Here is a 23,818-nt window from a genome sequence, read left to right on the forward strand (position 1 = left end):
ATCCCAAACAACTTGTGATGATAAACCTCCTTCAATTGTTTAGATACTGAGACTCCAACCTTTGTATCCTTGAACCAAACCAAAACTCTATATAGACATCCATTGATCAAAGAACAAACCATGCTAGCCATAGGAGAAAACCTTGGAACTCTTACCTTCAAAAGCACAAGACATCTAGCTACTAAAACCATCCAAATTCATCCTATCAAAGGGCACAAAGCTAATCCTCTCATTTCTCAATGTAACTAATCCATGTGACTATTCCATCCTTGGTCCAATTTAGGCCTCCAAGAAAAAGGCTCACAATGTACACCATAGATATATGTTGATAATGTTTTTCCTCTATATGTGTGCATGTGTGGGCATACGTGTGTAGACAAATGTATTTATGCATACATGGAAAAACATGTACATACCATAAAGACATGTTCTAGCTAATAAGAAATCATTTTCTTTACTACCAAACACCTAACATTTTTTGGTGGTGTTTATTCACAAAGTTGCCCTTCAAAAGTAGGATGCAATTAGGATAACAATAGTAGTATGCCCTCAAAATATCATCACAAATAAATTTAGGTTTTAATAAAACCCTTCAATTGAAAACTTTGGATTGCATTTCTAGTACTGCATATATGTCGACAACTACTGCAAAACAGTCATCACTTTTGTATACATTGTGTCTTCCTTATCGCATATTTCTTGAGGAAGGCAAGCCATAGAATAGTCCTGCCATTGTTTTCTTGCCCTTTTTCTAGTGATATCTATTTGTGTGTGTGTGGGGACGTGTGCATGTGTGAAGTATCACATTCATAGATGCAGCATGTGTGCGGAGAGAGAGAGAGAGAGAGAGTGTGTGTGTGTGTGTGTGTGTGTGCACGCGGGGGAGAAAGGGGGGGTTTGCGGTGGTGGGTGTTGTGTGGTGGTGGTGGATTGGAGGCCACATCTGCATGGGAGTGGGGGTGGGTGTAGTGGGCACCTCCATGTGCAAATGTGTGTGAACATGCTCTTATATGAAAGCCCTTCACTATTCTTGTTGAGATGAACCATCAGATGCAGACTCACATGTGTTATCATCCTCCTGCCCTCCCACCCTATGGCTGCTCTGACTGCCTTGTTTTGACCCTCGATAGCTATTGCTACTATAAGATCTCAAAGGAAACCTTCCAAACGTCTGTTTGTAATAAGCAGTTTGTTAGGGAGATGATCAACCAATGTATAAAAACTGTGTCTGTTCCATGTGCAATAACTACTGACCTCTATATCAATTTTGAGTTGCTGGGAGAAGCCTAGCTTCTGGTTTCCAGAATCCATGCCATGACTTGACAAACAGTCAAAGAAATTCTCTGCATACAGAGGCTGGTAGATCCAACAGCAGCCGATCATAATGCAAGTTTCAGCATTAACAAGAAGTTTTTTTAATTTTACAAAGCCAAGTGAAAGTTCTAGGCCCCTGGAGCCAGGTTGTAAAGCATGTACAATTCTTTAAAGATTCTGTATTATCCGTCTCCAAGTATTAACATCATGCTATATTTAATAAATACTGCATGCAAGGCTATAATGTGCTCCTCTGGAGACCATAGCTTCTTGTTCTGCCAACAAGATGTAGATTACCTAATACCAAAGAGCATCCCTGCTAACCCATGTGGTGAGATTTCTCTTGCTAAACTAGTTTTAATGGTTCTGGTTAAGCAATGTATTTATAGACAAACTAATTGGCATCATGCAGCAAAGCCCAGATTCCAGATTAGCATCCAATGGCCATAATCACAATCCGCATAGTTTAATACTAATTTGGAGGGCATTGCTCAGATTTTGGGTTTTTTCCTGTTCTGACATTCCACATGAGAAAGATCTGTCTAAAGTTTATGTTGCACATCTGGCTATGGAACATTCTTTCTCTTTCTGGACATTCAAAAACCTACTAAGAGATTCAGTCTGAACCTGCTATTCATGTACCCAGGCAGGCTCACATGTTTATCCTTCTCCGAGGCTGAAATGTTCAAACCATTTCAGAGAAGTGCAATTCTTGAGTATAACATCTGTAGTGCACTTTTTTATTATTGATTAGGCATTTTGTTTCCCCAACATTCTATTCAACAGCAGCTTCTCTATGCCCTGTCTATGGTCTGCCATCTCTGCATACCTAGATGAGTCTACCTATACAAGATCTCTTTAGGGATGTGACTATATTTTATATTCCAACTCATGAGCCAATGGGACACCTTTTCTGAAGATTTCGCAGTTCTGATCTTCTATCCACTTCAGAAGTGATTGCTGAGCCATAATTTGCATTAAAATCCATCCACTCTCACTTATCCATTCTGGTGATATTCCTTGCTTTCCCTTTCTCCACCTTGTCTTCTGGCCCATATCTTCTTGGTGGTTACCCATACATCTTCTCTACAAGGATAAGCTTTCTTGTTCGGGTTCTTTAGCTTCATGTACAGACTTACAGTGGGTTAGGTTCTGCCCGAGGAGGCAAGGGTGCATCTCTCCTTTCTTCTAGAATAGTAGAAATAGTGAGATATTGGTCTTCTAAAGCTTCTTAGTATCACACAGCATTCCCTTTGGAGAAGAGCTTCTTGGCTTCACACAGCATCCTCCTTCGGCTATAATGTGGTCTTTACGTTTCTCTAATGTGCAGCTGTGGTCTTTGACACACTAACGAAGCAAGATATTGATGTAACTGCATCTTTGAGGACATAAACTAAGGAATTAACACACTAACGAAGTAAGATATTGATGTAACTGCATCTTTGAGGGCATAAAACTAAGGAATTAACAAATTACCTTTATCCAAATTTTTCTCTGGGGAAATAAAATTATCCAACTTTTTAGAACGAAAGGAATTTCATCAGAAAGATAAGACCTTGGAACAGTCAGAAGACATTGCCTGTTTTTGAACATCCACTAAAGTAGCTTTATCATCTCCAGCACTGCTAGCAGTGATTTGCTTTCTTGATTCCAGCTCTTTCCAAATCTCCTTTTTATTGAAATGTTCATTCATTGCCTCAAAGTCAAAATCTTCTGGATGCTTGAGTTTCAACCATGTAGTCTGTTGAAAGAAAGCAACATCATAGAAATTCAAACAGAGAGATGAAAACAGTAGTTTTGTGTCACTAACGCAAAGTTTCCCCCCTGGAGTTTACTCAGAAAGCACACTGCAATCAGCACATTTTGACCTTCATCAACCCATCCATTCTAATTTCTCAAGCACTTTTCCTTACAATTACTAAATGCAACTTGGTCTTGTGTCTTGACACTCATTCCCAGTGGCAGTATCTCTGTTTTAATAAATGCAAGATTGAGCCTTCTAACCTCTAAAAAAAGCTGAGTCCTTACCCGTCAAATCTCACCATCACCTCTCACATACCATTGCACAGAAATATGACAATCATTACATGGGTTTACAAAGGCCTACTATACACCTGATATAAAACTCATTACATAAAAAGCAGTCAAAAAGCTGAAGAAAAGAGAGAGAGCCAAGCACCATACACTGCAGAAATATGAGGCAGCATAGAGGAGGTTCCAATGCAATTGAGTACCTAGATACATAAGGTTACTTACATATATACACAAGGACAGTCATATACAGCTGAGAACACATGTACACCTCAGGTATTTGTTGAAGATGATGCTAGAATGGCTGAGCATATGTGCCACAGAAGCATGAAACTGCACAATAATAAGAAATGGGATGCCCTTTACAAACTTGTTGCTTAGCCTATGAGACCCAATACATACAGTTTCATGATTCCAAAACATACATCAACTGCACAAAAGAAAGGGGGGAGCATGCACGCGCGCGAGAGAGAGAGAGAGAGAGAGAGAGAGAGAGAGAGGTGTTGATGGATGTAAAATACCCCCAACTTCTAAAAACCTTAGAAAACATGAATGTACATAGAAGAGCCCCATGATCATATTTTGAGATGAAAGTCCTTCAGAATGCTACAAAACCACAAAAATCACGTCAATACAAGTCTTATTATAATAACTTGTACTACATGATGACAGGCTCCCAGCACTCCCATTCCCAACAATGGGCCAAGCACAAGCCCACAACCATTCCTGTCCTATGAGGTTAGGCTGAGCAATTATTCTGCTCCATCATGGCAATTTTCTTTCTTGATAAGTCTGGCACTGCAAGAGTCCACCCTTGAAAGTTCATGGTCAGGGCAGCCCTGCTGGGTCACACATCTACGGCATACTTTTTATTATACTCATATGCTTGGTTATGCAAACATTTGGAAGAATAGAAACATATTTAGCCCAAACATACTCGACTTTTTGGGCCCTAAAAAATGTCATGCCTTTATAAAACGAGACATTTACCTAGCCTTGAGGCCTTCAGCTATACTCTTATGGTTATTGATACATGAAATAGAAGTTTTGAATGCAACTGCATTAGTACTTCTCACTAGATAATGCTAAACACATTGAATGGTGCCTACCAAATTTAAGGCATGAGGATATCAACCAAACATACTTGAAACACACTTTCATGGTCGTATGTGCATGCGTATGCACTTGCTATGGGCTGCTGAATTTGGCTCAATGGGCCTGATATTGAGCTCTGCGGAATGCTTAACAAGTGCTGACAGTAGCTGGATTGTGATTGGAGAATGGAAATCTTTACCATCCTACAGCAGAACAATGTCATAATTGACCAATTTAAAGGATTGACAAGTCATGGTGCCTGAGATGAGTCCCTTATAACACATACCCTCAAGCTCTATTACTTGCAAGTATGAAAAACTAATTAGTTGAGATGTAGGGCATACTTGAGAGTGATTTTCAATGCCATTTCTTCTCCTTGATTCCATCTTGCGACCCCTTCCACTTTGTGTCCCTTGTGCTCTTGCTGAAGAATTATTCTGCAGAAAAATGTTTTCCTGTTCTATGTAAGTAACATAATAAAACTTTTGCATTTTACAAATTTTGCCTGAAAAACTGAGAGCAGATACCTTTACCTTGATATCAACTTTCTTCCGTTGTATGTCAGGTACCGGTAAGGGAAGTAGAGGTTGCACATTTGTTTTTAAAGTTCCTGGTACACTTGTGTGTTTGGGCTTTCCAGTTGCTGCCAAAGAAATCTGTCGAGCTTTGGAATTTCCTAATCTAGAAGACTTACAGGATACATCAGGGGATAATCGGTAGTATGTATCTTGTTGACCATGATTCAGTTCATGTAAACTCGCTGTTTGAAGTTGTGTGCAAACAAAGCCCAGCCCCTGAGCATGAAAAATGGAGGGACCATACCTGGTCGAGCATGAAGCTAACACTTCACTTTCTGGGTGTACAACTGTAGGTAAAAAAGGTTGTACCGGATATCCCCAGGCAGCAGGTTGCAGAGCTGGAATACTACTCATTGTTGATACATTGATTGGACAAGCCAAGGAACACCAACTTGTGTGATAATTGGCATAATCTTGCCAAATAGCAGAAGGAAGCATCAATCCACCAATCGTCGGAGTGTTGGAACCATGTACACCATCATGATAAAAACTTGAGGTGTATATGGACTTTAAATAAATCATATCCAGCCAACCAAACCCCACAATACCATTAGAATAAAGTGTGATGCCTCCACACTAAACCATTGCCACATACAATTTGTGTTATAATCTTGATTTTGAAAAAGCAGGCATACAAATGGCTCTCAACTTTACTGTTGAAAGACATGCTTCAGCATTGGACTCTACTAGTGATGAAGACAGTGCCTCCAAACGGAAAAGATACATGATAGAGCATACAACAGGAATCGCTCATGCCAATAAAAACTTGTACTTTCTTTTATGTATACAACTGAGGTAATTCATCTGAAGATAGTGAACCATTTTATTGCAAAAGGAAGCAGAAGCATAACAGCTTGTTGAAGCAGGGGCTTCTGCAGCTTTCTAATCTCCTAAACAGTTTAGTGAAACAAGGTTCAATGCCATACAATGAAAGCATGGAACTAAGTACAGACATTTCTATGTACCCAAAACATGTGCCAATGCATGGGAGAAAAGGCCAACTCTTAATGCATGATATGCCAGTTTATACTGCTCTCATTCGCCCTCTTGTCCTATGATGTATATTTGCCCACACACCCCCCCCCCCACCCCCTCATGCCCTGATATTTTTCCACTCTCTTGCCCTCCAAAAAAGATGACGGGTTTACTGCTGCTTCTGCATTCTATGTGGTGCATGGTTACTCTTCTTCCTACCAAAACACAACGTCATACAGATCTTTTCCTCATTATACTTGTTATTGATCTCCATAGATCTTGCATAAGTCAGTAATGGTCCTAGCAGACCTGCAAACTTTTAGGCAAAAGTTGTAGTAACTCCCTTACTTGACACATATCTGTAGGTTACCCAAGTTCCCCTAAAGCTGTCAAACACAATTTCAAAGCTTCAAAAATGATCTTTCATGCTTAACATTCCCAAGGCTTAACCACAAATGCTCACTAGAAACTGATTAGGCTTGCCTAATACTGCACAAAAGACTGCCAGTACTTCCCTAACACTCAACATATGGTTACCCAGCCAAATGTGTTTGCATATGATTGAAAATAAAGAGTATGACAGTAGCATTAAGTTCACACAAGCAAGTGTATAGACCAATAGGATCATAAGTTTCCCATGCATCCATAATTGTAGATATGTGTATGAGAGAAGTATAGGGATATTAAGCATGAAAGAAGATCTTTAGGTGATCTGCAGATACATGTCCAAGGAACACAACTCAAACCATAGTTTTGCCCATACGAACATAGTTGCAACTTGCCCCAGCCAACTATGTCTGCAAGGGTTTGGAAAACAAGGAGTATGCCAGCAGTGTGAAGTTCGCATAAGCATGTGTATGCACCATAGGATCATACTTTTCCCATGCATCTATACTGTAGAAGAGGAGTATAGGAATAACTACGATTCAACCATGATAAAAAGTAGATTTAAGTGTGCGCATTCATGTCCAACTGCTGCTAGGGCCGTGTTTAATCTCAGATTCAAGCATTGTGCAACCACCGCTAAAACTCAGTGCACTGGATACAATGTTTCAGGTAAGGCATTCCAGACAGAGAAAGAGTGAGCTGTTACTGGTGCCCAAAAATGCCAAAACATGGAAGAAAAACTCCAATCATCAAGGTGGCTAACCTAACACATCAATCAATTTTGATGCAACTCCAACAGTTACCTCTTTAGAATCGAGAAACGAACAACCAACCGTGGCCGAAACAAGCTTTGCACTGTCATCAGCCCTTTGAACTGGTTTAATCTTCACTGTCTATACAAAAGAATGTAAATCAAGGCAATAAAATGAAGAAGAAAACCTAAAGATAATATCTTATCATATTGACAACACATAACGTTTACCTTCACGTCAGTGTCTCGGAAGCTGACATATTCATAGACAGCATCACTAGCTTTAATGTCTAAAGTGTCTATTCCATTTCCCTTCCTACCTAATGATCGCACTGCAAAAGTAAGATGAGTACCGTGTGTTATATAAGTTTATGTGATGAGACAAAGCCATAAATAATTTATGAGGAGCTAGAGGCAAGCAAACAAGCTGTCTGGGAAAGTGATTCCTCTTTCAACTAGATAGCAAGCTCCTTCTCACGCTTGAGAAAAAGGGCAGGTTAAGGTCTTGACATAAGCTACCACACTTGGATAGCTTTGAGTCTTATTAAAAAATGTGTGCGCCATAAAACAAGTTTTGTATGGAGTTAGAAACCAACTAAAATTTTCTCTAGAGCAGTTGACTCTGCAGCTACACAAGCTTTCAAAGAGCCCAAAATTTCAGTTCTCCATGATTGAGAATTCGATGAAGATCTGACTGAGGCTTACAGCACTTACATGAGGGGGAAAATGGCTTAGCTTGGTAAAAATGTTAATAGTGCCTGACAATGTCTAATTTGTTAGTATTTCTCAAACCTCTTTTCACAAAGTTTGACGGTGTCAACTGGCTGACCAGCAATTATAATTGGACAATCAGACTTCTTCATTTATTTTTAGCAAACACTTCACAGTGTGGGACTCTCCACATTCCCCATACTCACTTCCTTAGATCCAGACACCAGTTCCCTCGTATTCAGTTCAGACTTGCCGTATGCAGCAGTCAGAATGGTTGTCAGCCCTTCAGCCTTCACACTCTCATCTTCATCAGGATACTTGGCAGAACAGCCATTAGGGCTGCCTGCTATAAAGGAAACACCACATCTTAACGACATAGTTTCTTCTACCCCTCAAGTATTCTTCAGCTAAGGGCAAAGAGGATGTCAATCCTCACATTAATTTGATTTGCCACTACTGCATGGAGAAAAAAGTGGAGTTGAGCTTCAGGGACTGCTTAAGAGAAATGTGTTTCTTATGGATTGTAGGTCAAGCAGAATATGGTTGATCAATATGTGCCTTTCATCACCCGTGTTCTTTGAGGTACTTCACAGTTATTTTCAGCTTTGACTTTGAAGTGGTTCAGAGGGCACTTTCTTTTTTCGCTGGTGAACGAGACATTGGGATACATGTAATCTTAGCTTTAGATTGGCAATTCATAACTTTGAATAGGCTTCTTTGGAATGATCACCTTGCAGCTTTATTAAGAGCTTCTCTCTGCTATAGGAGTCTCATTGAGAGGCTGGAAATAACTGGGTATGGCAATTGAAACCACCCACAGCCCATGTGGTAGCACTTACAACATAGCCACCTAGAGTCTTACAGTTGGACCAGTTAGAGTTGTGATATACCAGGCAGTACTGAAGTCAACAAGTTGCAGGTTGGACCCATAAACAGGCTCTCCCCTTCACCATAGTTCTAATCCACCTCCCATCTCAGCCAGTAAATTAACTTTGGGGGATGTCTAATGCATATTATTACTGTGACCTATAATGCACTTTGGAAAAGTATTTCAGAAATAACCAGGAAGTTGGCAAATACTCTATGCATTAACTGTTCTATTGAGTTGTACTAGTTTTGAAAGTCCATGTTAGGTATACCACGTGACAGCTATTGGTGATGCTGATAGTTCACAAGACAATGTTTCTAGGCCAATGCAGAAGCTCCAAAAAAGCCCATTTGATGTGTCTGCAACCTGTCTAGCCTGTGCTTCATGTTCAAAGCAGAAAGCAATCAAGTGTTTCAACATGCATTCTATGCATGAGCAGGATGCCATTAAAGCCAAACAGAAACAGTTCCATGCAATTCAGCACATAAGAGCCTTTTTCTGCATATCAGGGACCATGCTTTGGATGCATTTATATTGAGAGGACTCTCTGTATGTATAGTTCAATTACCATGCTGACTGAGAACTTGAATTTCACTCAATTTGTACATACTATGAGAAAAGCATGTAGCATTGGGTGAATTATGGATGCAATTGTCAGAACTTCCGCTTCGATTGATAACAGATCACCTTGGGAGATGGAGTGATTAGCTGTTAAATCCAATAATCAGAAAATAATGACCATAATAGATTAGCTAGTGATATGGTACGCGAAAGAGAAGTGAGCAAGAATGGGCACTGGACAAAAGTGTGGTAAGCTTGCAGACCCAGAACATGTAGCACTGATTGTGACAATACCATCCAATATCTGTCGATCCTCTCACAATCCAACTAAGCATAGCTCTTCTGCCAATCTATCTTGAAACCATCCATTTGTGCTGCAATACCTACTGCTTATGTACCCAGAAATTTGACTTGCTGCTTCAGCATTGTTAACTACATCCGTTCTGATGCTTAACATCTTGTAAGAGCAACTTGTGACAGTGTAATAACATCATTTTTGTAATCAGCAACACTCAGACACATGTATTCTAGTTTTAAAAAACCAAGGAGCTGCAACCAATGGCTCCCTAGTTAAAGATACCAGCGTTTCCATGCTCTGGCCCGATACTGTGCAGCATCAACTAGAACTTTCCATTCAGAGATAATATGCCAATTCATCACCTGGACCTTTGCAGAATTGCATAATGTTTTGGAGGCAATTCTGCAACCAATAGCTCCCTGGTTATCGAATACCAGCTTATCCAAGCTCTAATTGGGGATCAATAATATGCCAATTCATCACCTGGACCTTTCGATTCAGTGGTTGCCCTCTGCCAATGAATTGTTCTTTCTGCTGCAACCTCTAATTGCGGTCTGATTAAGTGCCAATTCAGCACCTGGGCTTTTCCATTCAGCAATTACCCTCTCTCAATGAAATGTTATTTCTGCTGCAAGCTCTAATTGGAGCCTGGTCATATGCCAATTCAGCATCTGGACCTTCCCATTCGCCAATTGCCCTCTCTCAACGAATTGCTGTTCTGCTGGATGTAGAGAACGCGCCTGAGGCTAGAAGATGAATAATTGAGAGAGAGATTGTGTGTTTCTGTCTGTGCTTACCATCCTTGAGTACAATGGTCGACTGCTGAGAGTAGACGAGAGTGCCTTCGTATTGGATATCCCGCTTGGACGTGAGGCTGATGAGGCTCCCGATGCGGGCGTCTGGGAAGACAGGAACGGCGTGCTTCGCCATGGAAGCTCCCAAAGGCTGAGGCCGCTGCAGGCAACGATTAAAAAGCAGATGGCGCTGCAGAGAAGGATTGTGGAAGGGGGAGGGGTGAAGGAAGAGGATTATCCAAGGGAGGGATCAAATGCTGGAGGGTTGGCCAAAGAAGTTGATAATCAGATGAGGGACGATGGAAGTAGGAAGAGAGAAGGGGGTTCTGTAACGTCTGGGCATAAGCAAGGCTAGGAGTGTGGGGAACCCCATTTTGGTGCATCACCACTACCGCCATTGTCGTCGTCGTCATCATCATCATCAACAGCCCCAATAGGCTACACAGGTACAACGCTTTTGGTTATTGAAACGAGAGTCTAGACTTTACACTATCCATCCTATCCTACTACACGCCCCTATGATAGAGACACCAACCTTTGTGCCTGTGCTTGTATAGCATAGTTGTGATTGTGTAGTGTGCGTCTGCTTGTGCTTGCACTTGTGCTTATGCAACTTACATCTTGCACCTCAGCATATGCAAAAACTAGGTTATATGTAGGGTGAGCTTGCAACACACTTGTGTGCGTGTGTGAAGGTCTATGTTCGATCCTAGGGACGAACTAGCCTCATTTGCGTCACTTGTACGGAGAGCCTTGAGCATCGGACTTCAATATTATTGCATTAAAAAATGACTAGGTATTTGTCACTTCAATCACCTCCAAGTGCACAAAAATGATTCTAGAGACAAGTCTGGAAGATAGGACAACTTAATGTAATTAAATTGTTGTATACATGAGCCATGTTAAATCAAGAGACATTCAAACTAAGGCAACTATAATAGCATAAATTACAAGCTACATAAAAAGGGCTTTCTTGTTTGCACACTCCCATTTTAAAGTTCAGATTTCAAGGTGGCATAGCCAATTTGGTAACCTCCTCATATCACAAGGTAGTAAGGACTCAAGAATGGGCACCAAGTTACCCCCATTTGACTTGTCAAACGGAGCAAGAAGGAGTTACCACTAACCCCGTTATCCTCTAAAAAAATGATAGTGTTTTGCAAAAGAATAAGAGGAATTTGGATCCTTGAGTAGGAAAATGAGAGCCTTGTACCATCGTTTTCCAATAAGCCATTACAAAGAAGCATCATCTCCATGTGGCAACTTCACTTCACTCGCAACTCTACTTTGTGATAGCTTTGGTGCAATGGTAAAAAAGTGATATAGTGGTCCTTGCACACAAGTACTTTCAGGGAATGCTAGATCTGTATTTGTCATTGCAATGACATGTAGAACTATCTCGACCTACTTTGTGTTACATGTGTTACTCATCAAGTGTACTCTCAAGAATGCTTATGTATATATGAACAAACCATAATCGCATAATCATTTTGATATTATGTCTCTCACAAACATTGAAAACCACATTTTTATGGGCCCACAAGGTTATCTTAGTCAAGTTTGGCCTCCTAAGTGTCCCTCCACAAGCCTCAAGTCTTTTTCATTAGTTTAATAGTAATGTTGTTTACTTTACCTTGTTGTAATCCACATCTATGTGTGTTTGTCTACTTTTCTTTCTTCTTAAGTATGATAGTTTTTCTTGTTGAATATGCTAGCCCAATCTACATCAAATCAATTTTACTTGCATCCCACTTCCAACTCCTTGGCAAATTAATGATTCAACTAATTAATAAAGATAGTGTTGACACATCATAGGATAGCATCTTGAGCTTTTGATCATTTGAGTTGCTTCAAAATATTTTATAACCTTATCAATTTATTAAGAAGACAAGTTAATACATAGAAGGGAATTTTAATTGGATATACATAACTTGTGTGTGTGAGATCTTGCAAGATTCTATATTATGGAGGTTGATTAAAGAATATAAATACATTTCTACATGTGTTTTTATAGCTTAATAGGAGTAATTACTTCTAAATCAACTATTCTACAAGATTGGGAAGGTATAAAGTGGATTGTGTGATTAACAACTCCATTATGTAATGTTTTGACTAGTATTTAATACATTGCATTTGGTAAGTTTTTGCTACTATGAACGCTTTAAAAGTGTTGATTTTGTAAGATACATTATTGGAGCCACAGTCCACTAAATCCCTTGGATACTATGGAAGGGACAAATTGCTATCGTCCCACTTGCTTCTATCACCAAAATGTTTGTATTGTGCTCTTACACTTTACCTTTCTCTGTACTTGATTAGATAGACACCTTGAAGAGTTTCAAATAAAATCCAAGAGTGTGTACATTAATTGAGAAGGCGTACCTTAGCCTCATGCAATGATTCTCGATGTTTCAACTCTTTCAACCAAGTTTGATTATAAAAAAATTCAAAGAAAAAAGGCTTGAAATATACCAAAAGCTAAATTAGCATATAAAGCCATGTTAACATATAAGCATGCATTATTTCAAGTTCTAAGGTGACTAGAGTATGTAACACATTATTTCAACTTTCAATCTAGGATGGCTATAATTATCCTTATCAAGTGTCAAAAGTTGTGACTCATTCCTTTATTTATATTTTGAATAGATGAAAGCATAAGTGTTTTTCTATAATGTGTGATTAATGTTGTATTAACTAGAAAAATATATACATCATCTTTAAAGTGGGACTACAACAATTCTCTCAAAGTTTTAGAGGCTGCCCTAAAATTAAGGTCCCTTTGGATCAATCTAAACATTAATGCAATAGTTTCACTAACCATAGTGTAAGCAATCTTGGTGACTGTGGTCCTTAATCTGGAACATTTAGAAGAGAAAATGTCATCTTCAAGCAGTCAATTTCTTATTATCCCCACTACCCTAACTAAATCCTAGGCTTTAGTTGGCTCATCATTCTGCATGTTTCTCATGTCACTAGGAAGGTAGGTTTGAGCTTTTTGATATCGTTGCTGATTGTGAGCACGAAATACATTTAAGGACAACATTGTTGGTGAAGCAACAAGGATCTACATTCAAAAATGAGGAAGGGAGGCTCAAGAAGAGCCAAGAAAACTTGACTTTTTAATGATAGAGAAAATCTGAAGAGGAAATGTCTCCGCACCTATCTAAGGTGATGCCAGGAGGCATATTCCATGGTGGATTCCGTGAGGTTTTGCGGTGGATTCCATAAAATTATATTTGTTGCCGAGGCTCATACACAAGGTGGATTCCTTGTGCGAAAAGTTGATGGGGACGCCTCTCCTTTTTGGTGGCGTCTTGTTAATTTAATGTGCAAGTGGGTGATTCCATAGCGGGTGATTCTGCAAAATACATATTTAAATTAATGGACGTTTATGAGTTTAGAGTGCGCACTCGTAATAAATTAAGGTTAGGATTGAGTTCTAACCAATTTATTTATTTTGTAGCTGAAGACTGCTAGGTATTCACTTTTGTCGGTTTAATTTTATTATTTTCTAACAATTGTGAATGCTTCAGTTTATATGTAGAGCAGGCAGCGGTGGCGTTGGGAAGCACTAGGCAATAGCGTGTATTCAAGTTATTTAGAAGAAATTATTATTTTTGATGGATGCGTATCTTAGGCATGGTGCTAATATTTATTTTGACATGCTTATTTATTGAAGCGCCTGACATTTATTTATTATTTTGTACGCGCATGGGCGCACGATTTAAATATTTGTTATTGGACATTGTATTTGGGCACAGCCCGACTCTTTAGGCGCCCAATAGCTTTAAATCTTTAGTAAGACAAAAGCAAACACAAAAGCTAAAGCGTGCTAATTGTAATTTGGGCTATTTTTTGAGCTTGGAGATGAATAATATATGAAATACATGCTTTGTGGAGTGCTCACACAGGCATGGGGGGAGATTGTACCCAATTGGTCTTTTGCTTCATGTCGTACAAGTCTTCTCTCTTGTTTTTTGTGCAAAAGAAGAGTTCTTTTGTTCTTGGGGACCTTTCGACGCTCACTACGCGCGCATACAACATCCAATCTGCGCACTAGTGGTATCAGAGCGAAGCTGAGATCGAGTACTTCCAATCTCTTACCATCTCACGTGAAGGCGGAGCTCCTGGAACGATCGAGCTCTACAGTCAGTCTCGTGGCAATCCGTCAATACCAGCGTGTTCTTGGCAGTGAAGAACCCCCTGCTACGTTGTTGGATGGCGAAGGACTGGCCTCTACAGGTGAAGGACCACGTAAGAAGCTTCTTCATCAACACGTTTTTTTTTTCAAAGACCAGAGAAGCAGATAAGTCCAATTCATAAAGTTTCATTAGAGAGCTTGATAAGCTTTCTAAAAGAAAGCTTATCTTCACAAAATTTCGACGTTCGTGGTGGTAGGATGATGTACTACCTGCCGTCGACTTCGTTTATAACATATCGACATCCAGGTTATTTAAAAAAAATGATTATTTTAAAGCTTAAATCTTTAAGCTTACTAAGCTCCAAGTCTACTAAGTCACAAAGGTTAAAACCTCAAGATTCAATCTCTCCCATAGCGACTGTTTGTATACAGTTAGTCCTAGACAGGTTTTTACTTCCATTGAAGCCCTTGTTCGCACCTGTGGATTGACAGAGCCAAATTCCAGTAAATAGATTGCTATACGTAGTCTGCACACACAAATTATCTTCTTGCAAGACGATCGTGATATCAAATTCCGCATCCACAAAGAAGAAATACTACAAAAAGTCATTTTTTAAAAAAAGCCCTCTAAGCCCGAATTTGAGCTACGCTCATCCCGCTAACAAGATTTCGAGTGTGTGAGGTCTTTTGGAATTTTGCAGGATGTCCGATCAAACCATGGAAGATTTGATCACATGTGACTTGCATATATGAAAGTCTAGGTTTGTATCCATCGGCGCAATTGCATCTTACGAACGGAAACTATCATTTCATATGTTTCTTTTAGTCATGATCGCGAAGCATGAATTCTAAATGACTATTCTTGCACTGAGCTGGTTTAAAAGCTATTATTTTATGTAAAATAATGCAAAAACCTTATCATTTTATGTGTGTAAAAGCTATCATTTCATGCATATAAACTTATGCGAACTCCATACTCTATCATTTCATGCATGCAACCTAGCGCTTAGAGTAAACAAAAATTCTAAGACTCATCCTTGTTCCGTGCACATAGCTAACCCCTTCATTTCTTCCACGAGAATTAATACATAATTAATTATAAAGCTTAAAGAACCTGGGTTTGATTCGTAATCGTAGGGGCATTTGTGGCGTTGTTCGCTCCGCTTGCCTCTCCTGCATTACCGGTACCAATGGTAGCTTTGGCACCTACGCTTCCCATGACGTTCTTTTTGGGAGCCATTTGTACGCGGAGTCTGGATAGTCCGGACCTTAACTGCCTTCAAGATGATCGGCATGGGAAAGATAAGTCGTGGGATGGGATCCTTCGCCGATGAAGGGGTGGCTTGAGTGTGGCTCCTTGAACCTTCACCTCTCACCAACTCTCTCTCTCTCTCTTTCTCTCCTTATTCTCCTCTCCTTCTCTCTCTCTCCCTCTTCTTCTTCTTCTCTTCTCTCCTTCTCCTACTCTCTCTCCCTCTCCTTCTCTTCTCTCTCTCTCTCTCCTTCCTCTTCTTCTTTTTTTCCCTTCTCTCTCTTCTTCTCTTCTTCTCTCCCTCTCCTCTTCCTCTTCTCTCCCTCCTTCTCTTCTTCTCTCCCTCTCCTCTTCCTCTTCTACCTCTTTTTCTCCTCTTCTCCTTCTTCTCTTATTCTCACTATTAAGAATAGATATCCGATTCCTAGGGTAGATGATCTTATGGACAAGCTACAAGGCTCTGCAATATTTAGCAAGATAGATCTTAAATTTGGATACTATCAAGTAAGATTGGACACATATGATATATTCAAAAGTACATTTAGAACACAATTTGGACACTATGAATTCCTTGTTATGCCTTTTGGTTTAACTAATGCACCAACCACATTCAGTTGTATGATGAATCACATATTTTTGAAGCATCAGCATTGTGTCATTGTTTTCTTTAATGACATATTGGTTTTCAGTAAGAATGAGAACGAGCATTATGAACATTTATCTTTGGTTTTCAAATTATTGAAAGAGAATAAATCATATGCTAATCCGAAAAAGAGTGAATTTTTCCAAACACAAATTGAATACCTAGGACATATTGTTTTATCTGAAGGTATTAAAGTTGACCCTAAGCAGTCTTCAACTACATAAATAAATTGATTAGAAATCAATCCTAACCTTAATTTATTACGAGTGCGCACTCTAAACTCATAAACGTTTATTAATTTAAATATGTATTTTACGAAATTACCTGCTATGGAATCACCCATGTATACATAAAATTAACAAAACGCCCGAAAAGGATAGGCGTCCCCATCGACTTCTCAGACAAAGAATCCACTTTGTGTATGAGCCCCGGTAATAATAAAATTTTACGAAATCCACCGCAAAACCTTACGGAATCTATCGTGGAATATGCCTCCTGGCATCATACCCCCAGGGTAGGATAGCAATTGTCCTCAATTGCTATTAGCCCAATAGCTAACAGAGTGGGGAAAGCATTTAATTCTCTAGCATGCATCCATTGGGCCTCTTCAACAGGATGATTTTTAAACTTAACCAAATATCTAGAATATCTACGGCTAGTTCTAGTGGTCATAAAGTCAGTATCTATAATAGTTTTAGGCTCAAGTATTTTTAGTTTCATCATCTAGCAAAGGAGGGTTTTCATAGACAAGGTGTACAAGTAATTGGCCTCTAAAAGGTCGTAATAAACTGATATGGAAGGTGTTGTGGATTTTCCAATGTTGTGGTAGTTCTAGTTTAAATGCATTGTCATTGATTTTGTGTATCATCTTGAATGGTCCATAAAATCTAGGTGCTAATTTCACAACTGGGTGTTTATCTACACTCTGTAATCTTCGTTTTTCTATTCGTAACCAAACATAATCATCAACTTTAAAATTCATAGCCTGTCTTTTCTTATTTGCTTGTTTTGTATATGATTGCTGGCTTTGGAAATCATATGTTTAACTTCATAAAAAATAGTGGCATGCATGTTAGCAATATCATCAGCAATTTGAATTTTATTTGATAATGATGCAACAGGTGCAGGCAATCGATATCCATAAATAACTTCAAATGGTGCTTTCTTTGTAGCTATATGTGGTGTGTTATTATATGCAAATTGAAGTAAATGTAGATATGTATCCCATGTGTGTGGTTTTGAAATGGTGTAAGCATGCAAAAGATCCAAAATAGTACTGTTAGTAGCTTCTATTTGACTGTTTGTTTCAGGATGAAATGTAGATGAAAAATCAATATTTGTTCCTAAGTTAGCAAACAAAGTAATCCAAAAATTATTGCAAAATCTAGAATCACAATCAGAAATAATGACTTTTGGTAAACCATGGTTAGTGAAAACAATTTTCAAAAACAATTGAGCAGTTTGAGATGCAGTTAAAGTTTTCTTGCATGGAATGAAATATGCTTGTTCCCTGAACTTGTCTACAACAGTCCAAATCATATCATGGTTAGCTTTAGTGTTAGGTAAAACAATGATAAAATCCATTGAAATCTGTTCCCATGGTCGTGATGGAATAGGTAATGGCATTAGTAAACCATATTTTTTACCATGGTGTCTTTTAACTCGTTGGCAAACTAAGCATTTAGATACAAAGTTAGATACATTAGTGTCCATATGTGGCCAATAAAAATCTTCAGTGAATGTACACAAAGTGGATATAATTCCTCTATGACCTTGATATGGAGGACAATGAATTTCATGCAAAACAAATGATCGAAATGGAACAGTCACACATAATATTTTTTCATAAAACATGAATCCATTAGTATAAGACAGTGAATCAATAGGAATCCAATTATTTGCAACTAGTTTATTCCAATCAGCTTGAAAAGTAGGATCCTAATGATAAGTATCTTTCATAGGGATAAGGGAATCAAATGATATCACAGAAATATTGTGAATTGTCGGTCTTCTACTCAAAGCATTAGCTATAACATTCTCTTTTCCAGGTTGATATTGTATAAGGGGATGAAAACTTTGAATAAAAGCGGTCCATTTAATGTGTCGGTCAGATATTTGTGGTTGACTAAGGAGATTTCTAATGCTTTGTTGGTTAGTTTTGATCATAAATTCAGATCCCATTAAATAATGTTTCCATTGACGTAAGGCTTGTACTACAGCTAGCAATTCCTTGTCATAGGTAGAATATTTAAGTTCAAATGGTTTGGGTTTACAGCTAGAGTAGGCTATGGGATGATTATCTTGCATAAGGACTGCTCCTATTCCAGACCCACTAGCATCAGTAACTACTAAAAAGAATGGTCTATTGAAATCATGTAATTGTAATACAGGAGCATGAGTTAAAGCATGTTTCAACAAATCAAAGGACTTTTGTTGATTGTTAGACCAGTTATACACAATACCCTTCTTTAAAAGTTTTATCAAAGGTAATGCAAGTAATGAGAAATTTCTCACAAATTTTTTGTAAACTAGCAAGACCTAGAAAAGAACGTAATTCATGCACATTTTTAGGTATGGGCCAATTTAAAATTGCTTCTATCTTTTCAGGGTCGACTTTAATACCTTCTGATGAAATAATATGTCCTAGATATTCAATTTCAGTTTGAAAGAATTCACTCTTTTCTGGATTAGCATATAATTGATTGTCTTTTAACAACTTAAAAACTAAAGATAAATGTTCATAATGCTCATTCTCATTTTTACTGAAAACTAAGATGTCATCAAAGAAAACTATGACACAATGCTGATGTTTCGCCTTGTTGCGATAATGTGTAGAAACAGTTTGTAAATTCAATTCTTTGACTAATTTTGCAGAAATAAAGTCATGTGTGCTTCCATCATCATGTAAAATAGTCTTTTCTTTACCATGCACAAAACATTTCATTGTTAATAAAGAATGGGGAGTTGGCATACCTGGCAAAGTATCCGAAGTAGTACCAATGTCGTCATCATCTTCCGTAAAGTCCGGCATTTCCTCACGTTCTTCTTCTTCTATTGCTCCCAGATAATTGATATGTACAGATGGCTTTTTGGATTGACAATTGGCTGCTAGATGTCCAGGTTGATGGCATTTGTAACAAACTATGGGTTTTGGTTTGGATACATTATTGGTAATGGCAGGAAGTTTAGGAATGTTGGGATTTGACTGTGGGGATGGCTTAGGGTTTGGATTTGTGTTTGATGGCAAGGCAGGTGGTTGTGTCCAAGATTTACGAAATGAAAATGGAAGAAAACGACTTTGATTGAATCTTCGAAAATTTGAATTGAATTGTTTGGAACCATAGTTACCATTAGTTGGAAATTGTTGTGGTCGCTTGTCTCGTCCGCGAATTTTGTCTTCAGTGTCATGGGCCAAGGAAATTGCATTTTCAAGGGTTGTTGGCTTGAACATATTGGCTTCTGCATAGAAATGTCCAAGTAGGTCAGACATAAACTTACGTTTATGAGTTGCTTCAGGTACATCTTCGAGCATTCGTAGTTGCAGTAGAGCATTCCAAAAACGTTCAGTGTATTGGGAAATAGGTTCACGATCTCTTCGTTGTAGAAGATTCCATTGCTTGATGGCTTTTTCATGGAATTGAGGAGGAAGGAAATTCTGCAAAAATTTCTTTTGGAAAGTCTCCCATGTAGTGGAGCAATCAGCGCTCTTGCGTACCACAGTCCACCATAAGGATGCTCGGTCAACTAAATGGTTAGTGACACATTTAATTTTGTCTTTCTCAGCATATGTTTCTTCATGGAAGTAATCATCAAATTGACTGATAAAAGCAAGAACAGTCTTTCCATCGTGTGATCCATTGAAAGTACGAAATTTGAAGTTTCTTTTACTTATCTTTGTTTCTTTGCGAATGGATTGGGCTTCAAGTGTTGCATCGATGGTACGTCGTATAAGATCTTCAGGTTGTGATCCATCTTGATCAGTCGTAGATTGTTGCAGATTGGCCAATTGAACTTGCAAAGCTTGTCGGGCTCTTCGTTCTTCTTCAAGCTGCATCATAATCAAATCCAACTTTTGCTTCATTGTTGGTTCAGGTAAATCTCCTTCAGCCATAAGATCATCCATGTTTTGTTCAGTCATCCTGCAAAATTCCAAAAGACCTCACACTCTCGAAATCTTATTAGCGGGATGAGCGTAGCTCAAAGGCAGGTTTACAAGGCTTGTATATTTTTGGCTTTTGTAGTATTTCTCAATTGCGAAATTCGTTGTCACAACCGTCTTCCAAGAGAATAGTGTTGCATATAGACTGCATATAAACTTCTGTTCTTACTGAAACTAGTTCAGCAAGTCTGCAAGTGTGAACAGGGACTTTTAGAGAGCAATAGACTGATTCGTGTGCTTTTGAGTACGAACTGCTGCTATGGTAATGGTTGAAGATGACTTTTGTGACTTTGTTGACTTGAGAACTTGAAAAACTTAAAGCTTAAAGCTTTATTGACTCTGCGTGATTTTCGTGGACAAGAGTATGTTGACGGTCGATTTCACGTCGATCAGTACATGCCACTGCCGCCGTTTTACGAATTCGTTAAATAAGCTTTTTAATAAGCTTCTTCTTTGAAGCTTATGACTTAACCCTTTAAGCTTTGTAAGCTTTTAAGCTATGGAGAAAAGTTTTCTTATCTGTATCACGACTTGATGAAGAAAGTATCCGCGTGGTCCTCCGCCTATAGAGGTTGGTCTCTCGCAATCAGAGGGTGCAGAAGGGGGTTCTTGACTGCCAGGAACACGCTGGTATCGACCGTTCGTGACAAAATTGACTGTAGATCTCAACCGTTCCAGGAGCTCCACCTTCGCATGAGATAGTAAGCGATTGGAAGCTCTCGATCTCAGCTTCGCTCTGATACCACTGGTGCACAGATCGGACGCCGTATGCGTGCGTAGTGAGCGTCAGAAGATCCCCAAGAACAAAAGAACTCTACTTTTTACACAAAAACCAATGAAGACAACTTGCACGACATGAACAAGAGACCAATTGGGTGCAATCTCCCCCCATGCCTTGTGTGAGCGCTCCACAAAGCATGTATTTTATATATTATTCATCTTCAAGCTCAAATAATAGCCCAATTTACAAAATAGTATGCTTTAGCTTTTGAGTTTGCTTTTGTGCCAATAAAGAATTAAAGCTAATGGGTGCCCAAGAAGTCAGACGGTACCCAAATACAATGTCCAATACAAGTATTTAAATCGTGCGCCCATGCGCATACAAAAATAATAAATAAATATCAAGCGCTTTAATAAATAAGCGCGACAAAATATAGGCGCCATGCCTAAGATACACACCCATAAAAAATTGATGATAATTTGAATACACGCTATCCTCCAATGCTTCCCACTACCACCAATGCTTGCTCTACACATCAACTGAAGCATTCACAATTGTTAGAAAAATAATACAATTAAACCGACAAAAGTGAATACCTAGCAGTCTTCAACTACATAAATAAATTGGTTAAAAATCAATCCTAACCTTAATTTATTACGAGTGCGCACTCTAAACTCATAAACGTTTATTAATTTAAATATGTATTTTACGGAATCACCCGCTATGGAATCACCTATGTACACATAAAATTAACAAAATGCCCGAAAAGGATAGGCGTCCCCATCGACTTCTCGCACAAAGAATCCACTTCGTGTATGAGCCCCGGTAATAATAAAATTTTACGGAATCCACTGCAAAACCTCACGGAATCCACCGTGGAATATGCCTCCTGGCATCATCAACAAAAGTCCTTTGATTTATTGAAATATGCTTTAACGCATGCTCCTGTATTGCAATTACCTGACTTCAATAGACCATTTTTCCTAGTAGTCACTTATGCTAGTGGATCTGGAATAGGAGTAGTCCTTATGCAAGATTCTCATCCCATAGGCTACTCTAGCTGTGCAAACTTAAACCCTCTGAACTTAAGTATTCTACCTATGATAAGGAATTGCTCGCTGTAGTATAAGCTTTACGTCAATGGAAACACTATTTAATGGGATATGAATTCATGATCAAAACTGACCAACAAAGCATTAAACATCTTCTTAGTCAACCACAAATATCTGACCGACACATTAAATGGGTTGTTTTTATTCAAAGTTTTCATCTACTCATACAATATCAACCCGGAAAAGAGAATGTTGTTGTCGATGCTTTAAGTAGAAGACCGACTATTCATAATATCTCCGTGATATCTTTTAACTCTCTTCTCCCTATGAAAGATACTTATGACCAAGACCCTAGTTTTCAAGCTGATTGGAATAAATTAGTTAAAAATAACTAGATTCCCATTAATTCATTGTTTTACACTGATGGATTTATGTTCTATGAAAAAAGATTATGTGTAACTGTTCCATTTCGATCATTTGTTTTGCATGAAATTCATTGTTCCCCATACCAAGGCCATAGAGGAATTATTTTTACTTTGCGTACACTGATTGAAGATTTTTATTGGCCACACATGGAATCTGATGTATCTAACTTTGTATTTGAATGCTTAATTTGCCAAAGAGTTAAACGACACCATGGTAAACAATATGGTTTATTAATGCCTTTACCAATTCCAAAACGACCGTGGAAACAGATCTCAATGGATTTTATCACTGGTTTGCCTAACACTAAACCTAATCATGACATGATTTGGACTATTATCAATAGGTTTAGCAAACAAGCATATTTCATTCCATGTAAGAAAACGTTAACTGCATCTCAAGCTGCTCAATTGTTCTTAAAAACTGTTTTCACTAATCATGGTTTGCCAAAAGTTATTATTTTTTACCATGATTCTAGATTCTGCAATAATTTTTGGATTACTTTGTTTGCTAATTTAGGAACAAAGATTGATTTTTCATCTGCATTTCATCCTGAAACAAATGGGCAAACAAAAGTTACTAATAGTACCATTTTAGATCTTTTGCGTGCATACACAATTTCAAAACCACAAACATGGGATACAAGTTTACATTTACTTCAATTTGTATACAATAATACACCACATACAGTTACACAAAAAGCACCATTTGAAATTATTTATGGATATAGATTACCTATACCTATTACATCATTGTCGAACAAAGTTCAACCTGCTGATGATATTGCTAACATGCATGCTACCATTTTTGATGAAGTTAAAGATATGATTGCCAAAGCCCAGCAATCATACACAAAACAAGCCAACAAGAAAAGAAAAGCTATGAGTTTCAAAGTTGATAATTATGTTTGGTTACGTATTGAAAAGCGAAGATTACAAAGTGTTGACAAACATCCTGTTATAAAGTTAGCTCCTAGATTTTATGGACCTTTCAAGATCATTTGTAAAATCAATGACAATGCATTTAAACGGGAATTACCACAATACTAGAAAATCCACAACACT

At 38.4% G+C, this 23,818-nt stretch overlaps 1 protein-coding gene across 3 annotated transcripts; it reads right to left on the reverse strand.

Moving 5' to 3' along the window:
• Positions 1-562: 562 nt before the first annotated feature.
• On the reverse strand, positions 563-10,875 carry LOC148031261 (decapping 5-like protein). 3 transcript variants are annotated; one of them, XM_087684772.1, is made up of 8 exons: positions 10,367-10,862; positions 7,363-7,463; positions 7,184-7,273; positions 4,974-5,525; positions 4,785-4,877; positions 2,894-3,055; positions 1,255-1,356; positions 563-1,171 (listed from the first exon to the last, which is right to left on the reverse strand). In XM_087684772.1, the coding sequence occupies exons 1-8, from the start codon at positions 10,497-10,499 to the stop codon at positions 1,025-1,027; spliced, it is 1,380 nt and encodes a 459-aa protein (XP_087540898.1). In that variant the 5' UTR covers positions 10,500-10,862; the 3' UTR covers positions 563-1,024. The 3 variants fall into 3 exon arrangements, with proteins under 3 accessions (XP_087540898.1, XP_087540897.1, XP_087540899.1); XM_087684771.1 differs by having other exon boundaries at positions 2,870-3,055; positions 10,367-10,861; XM_087684773.1 differs by lacking the exons at positions 563-1,171; positions 1,255-1,356 and adding an exon at positions 4,490-4,643 and having other exon boundaries at positions 2,917-3,055; positions 10,367-10,875.
• Between the last annotated feature and the right edge of the window lie 12,943 nt (positions 10,876-23,818).

Source organism: Lygodium microphyllum, chromosome 9 (assembly GCF_053477565.2).
Source record: "Lygodium microphyllum isolate KBCC chromosome 9, Lygodium_microphyllum_v1.1.10, whole genome shotgun sequence".
In the NCBI taxonomy this organism is placed as follows: Eukaryota; Viridiplantae; Streptophyta; class Polypodiopsida; order Schizaeales; family Lygodiaceae; genus Lygodium; species Lygodium microphyllum.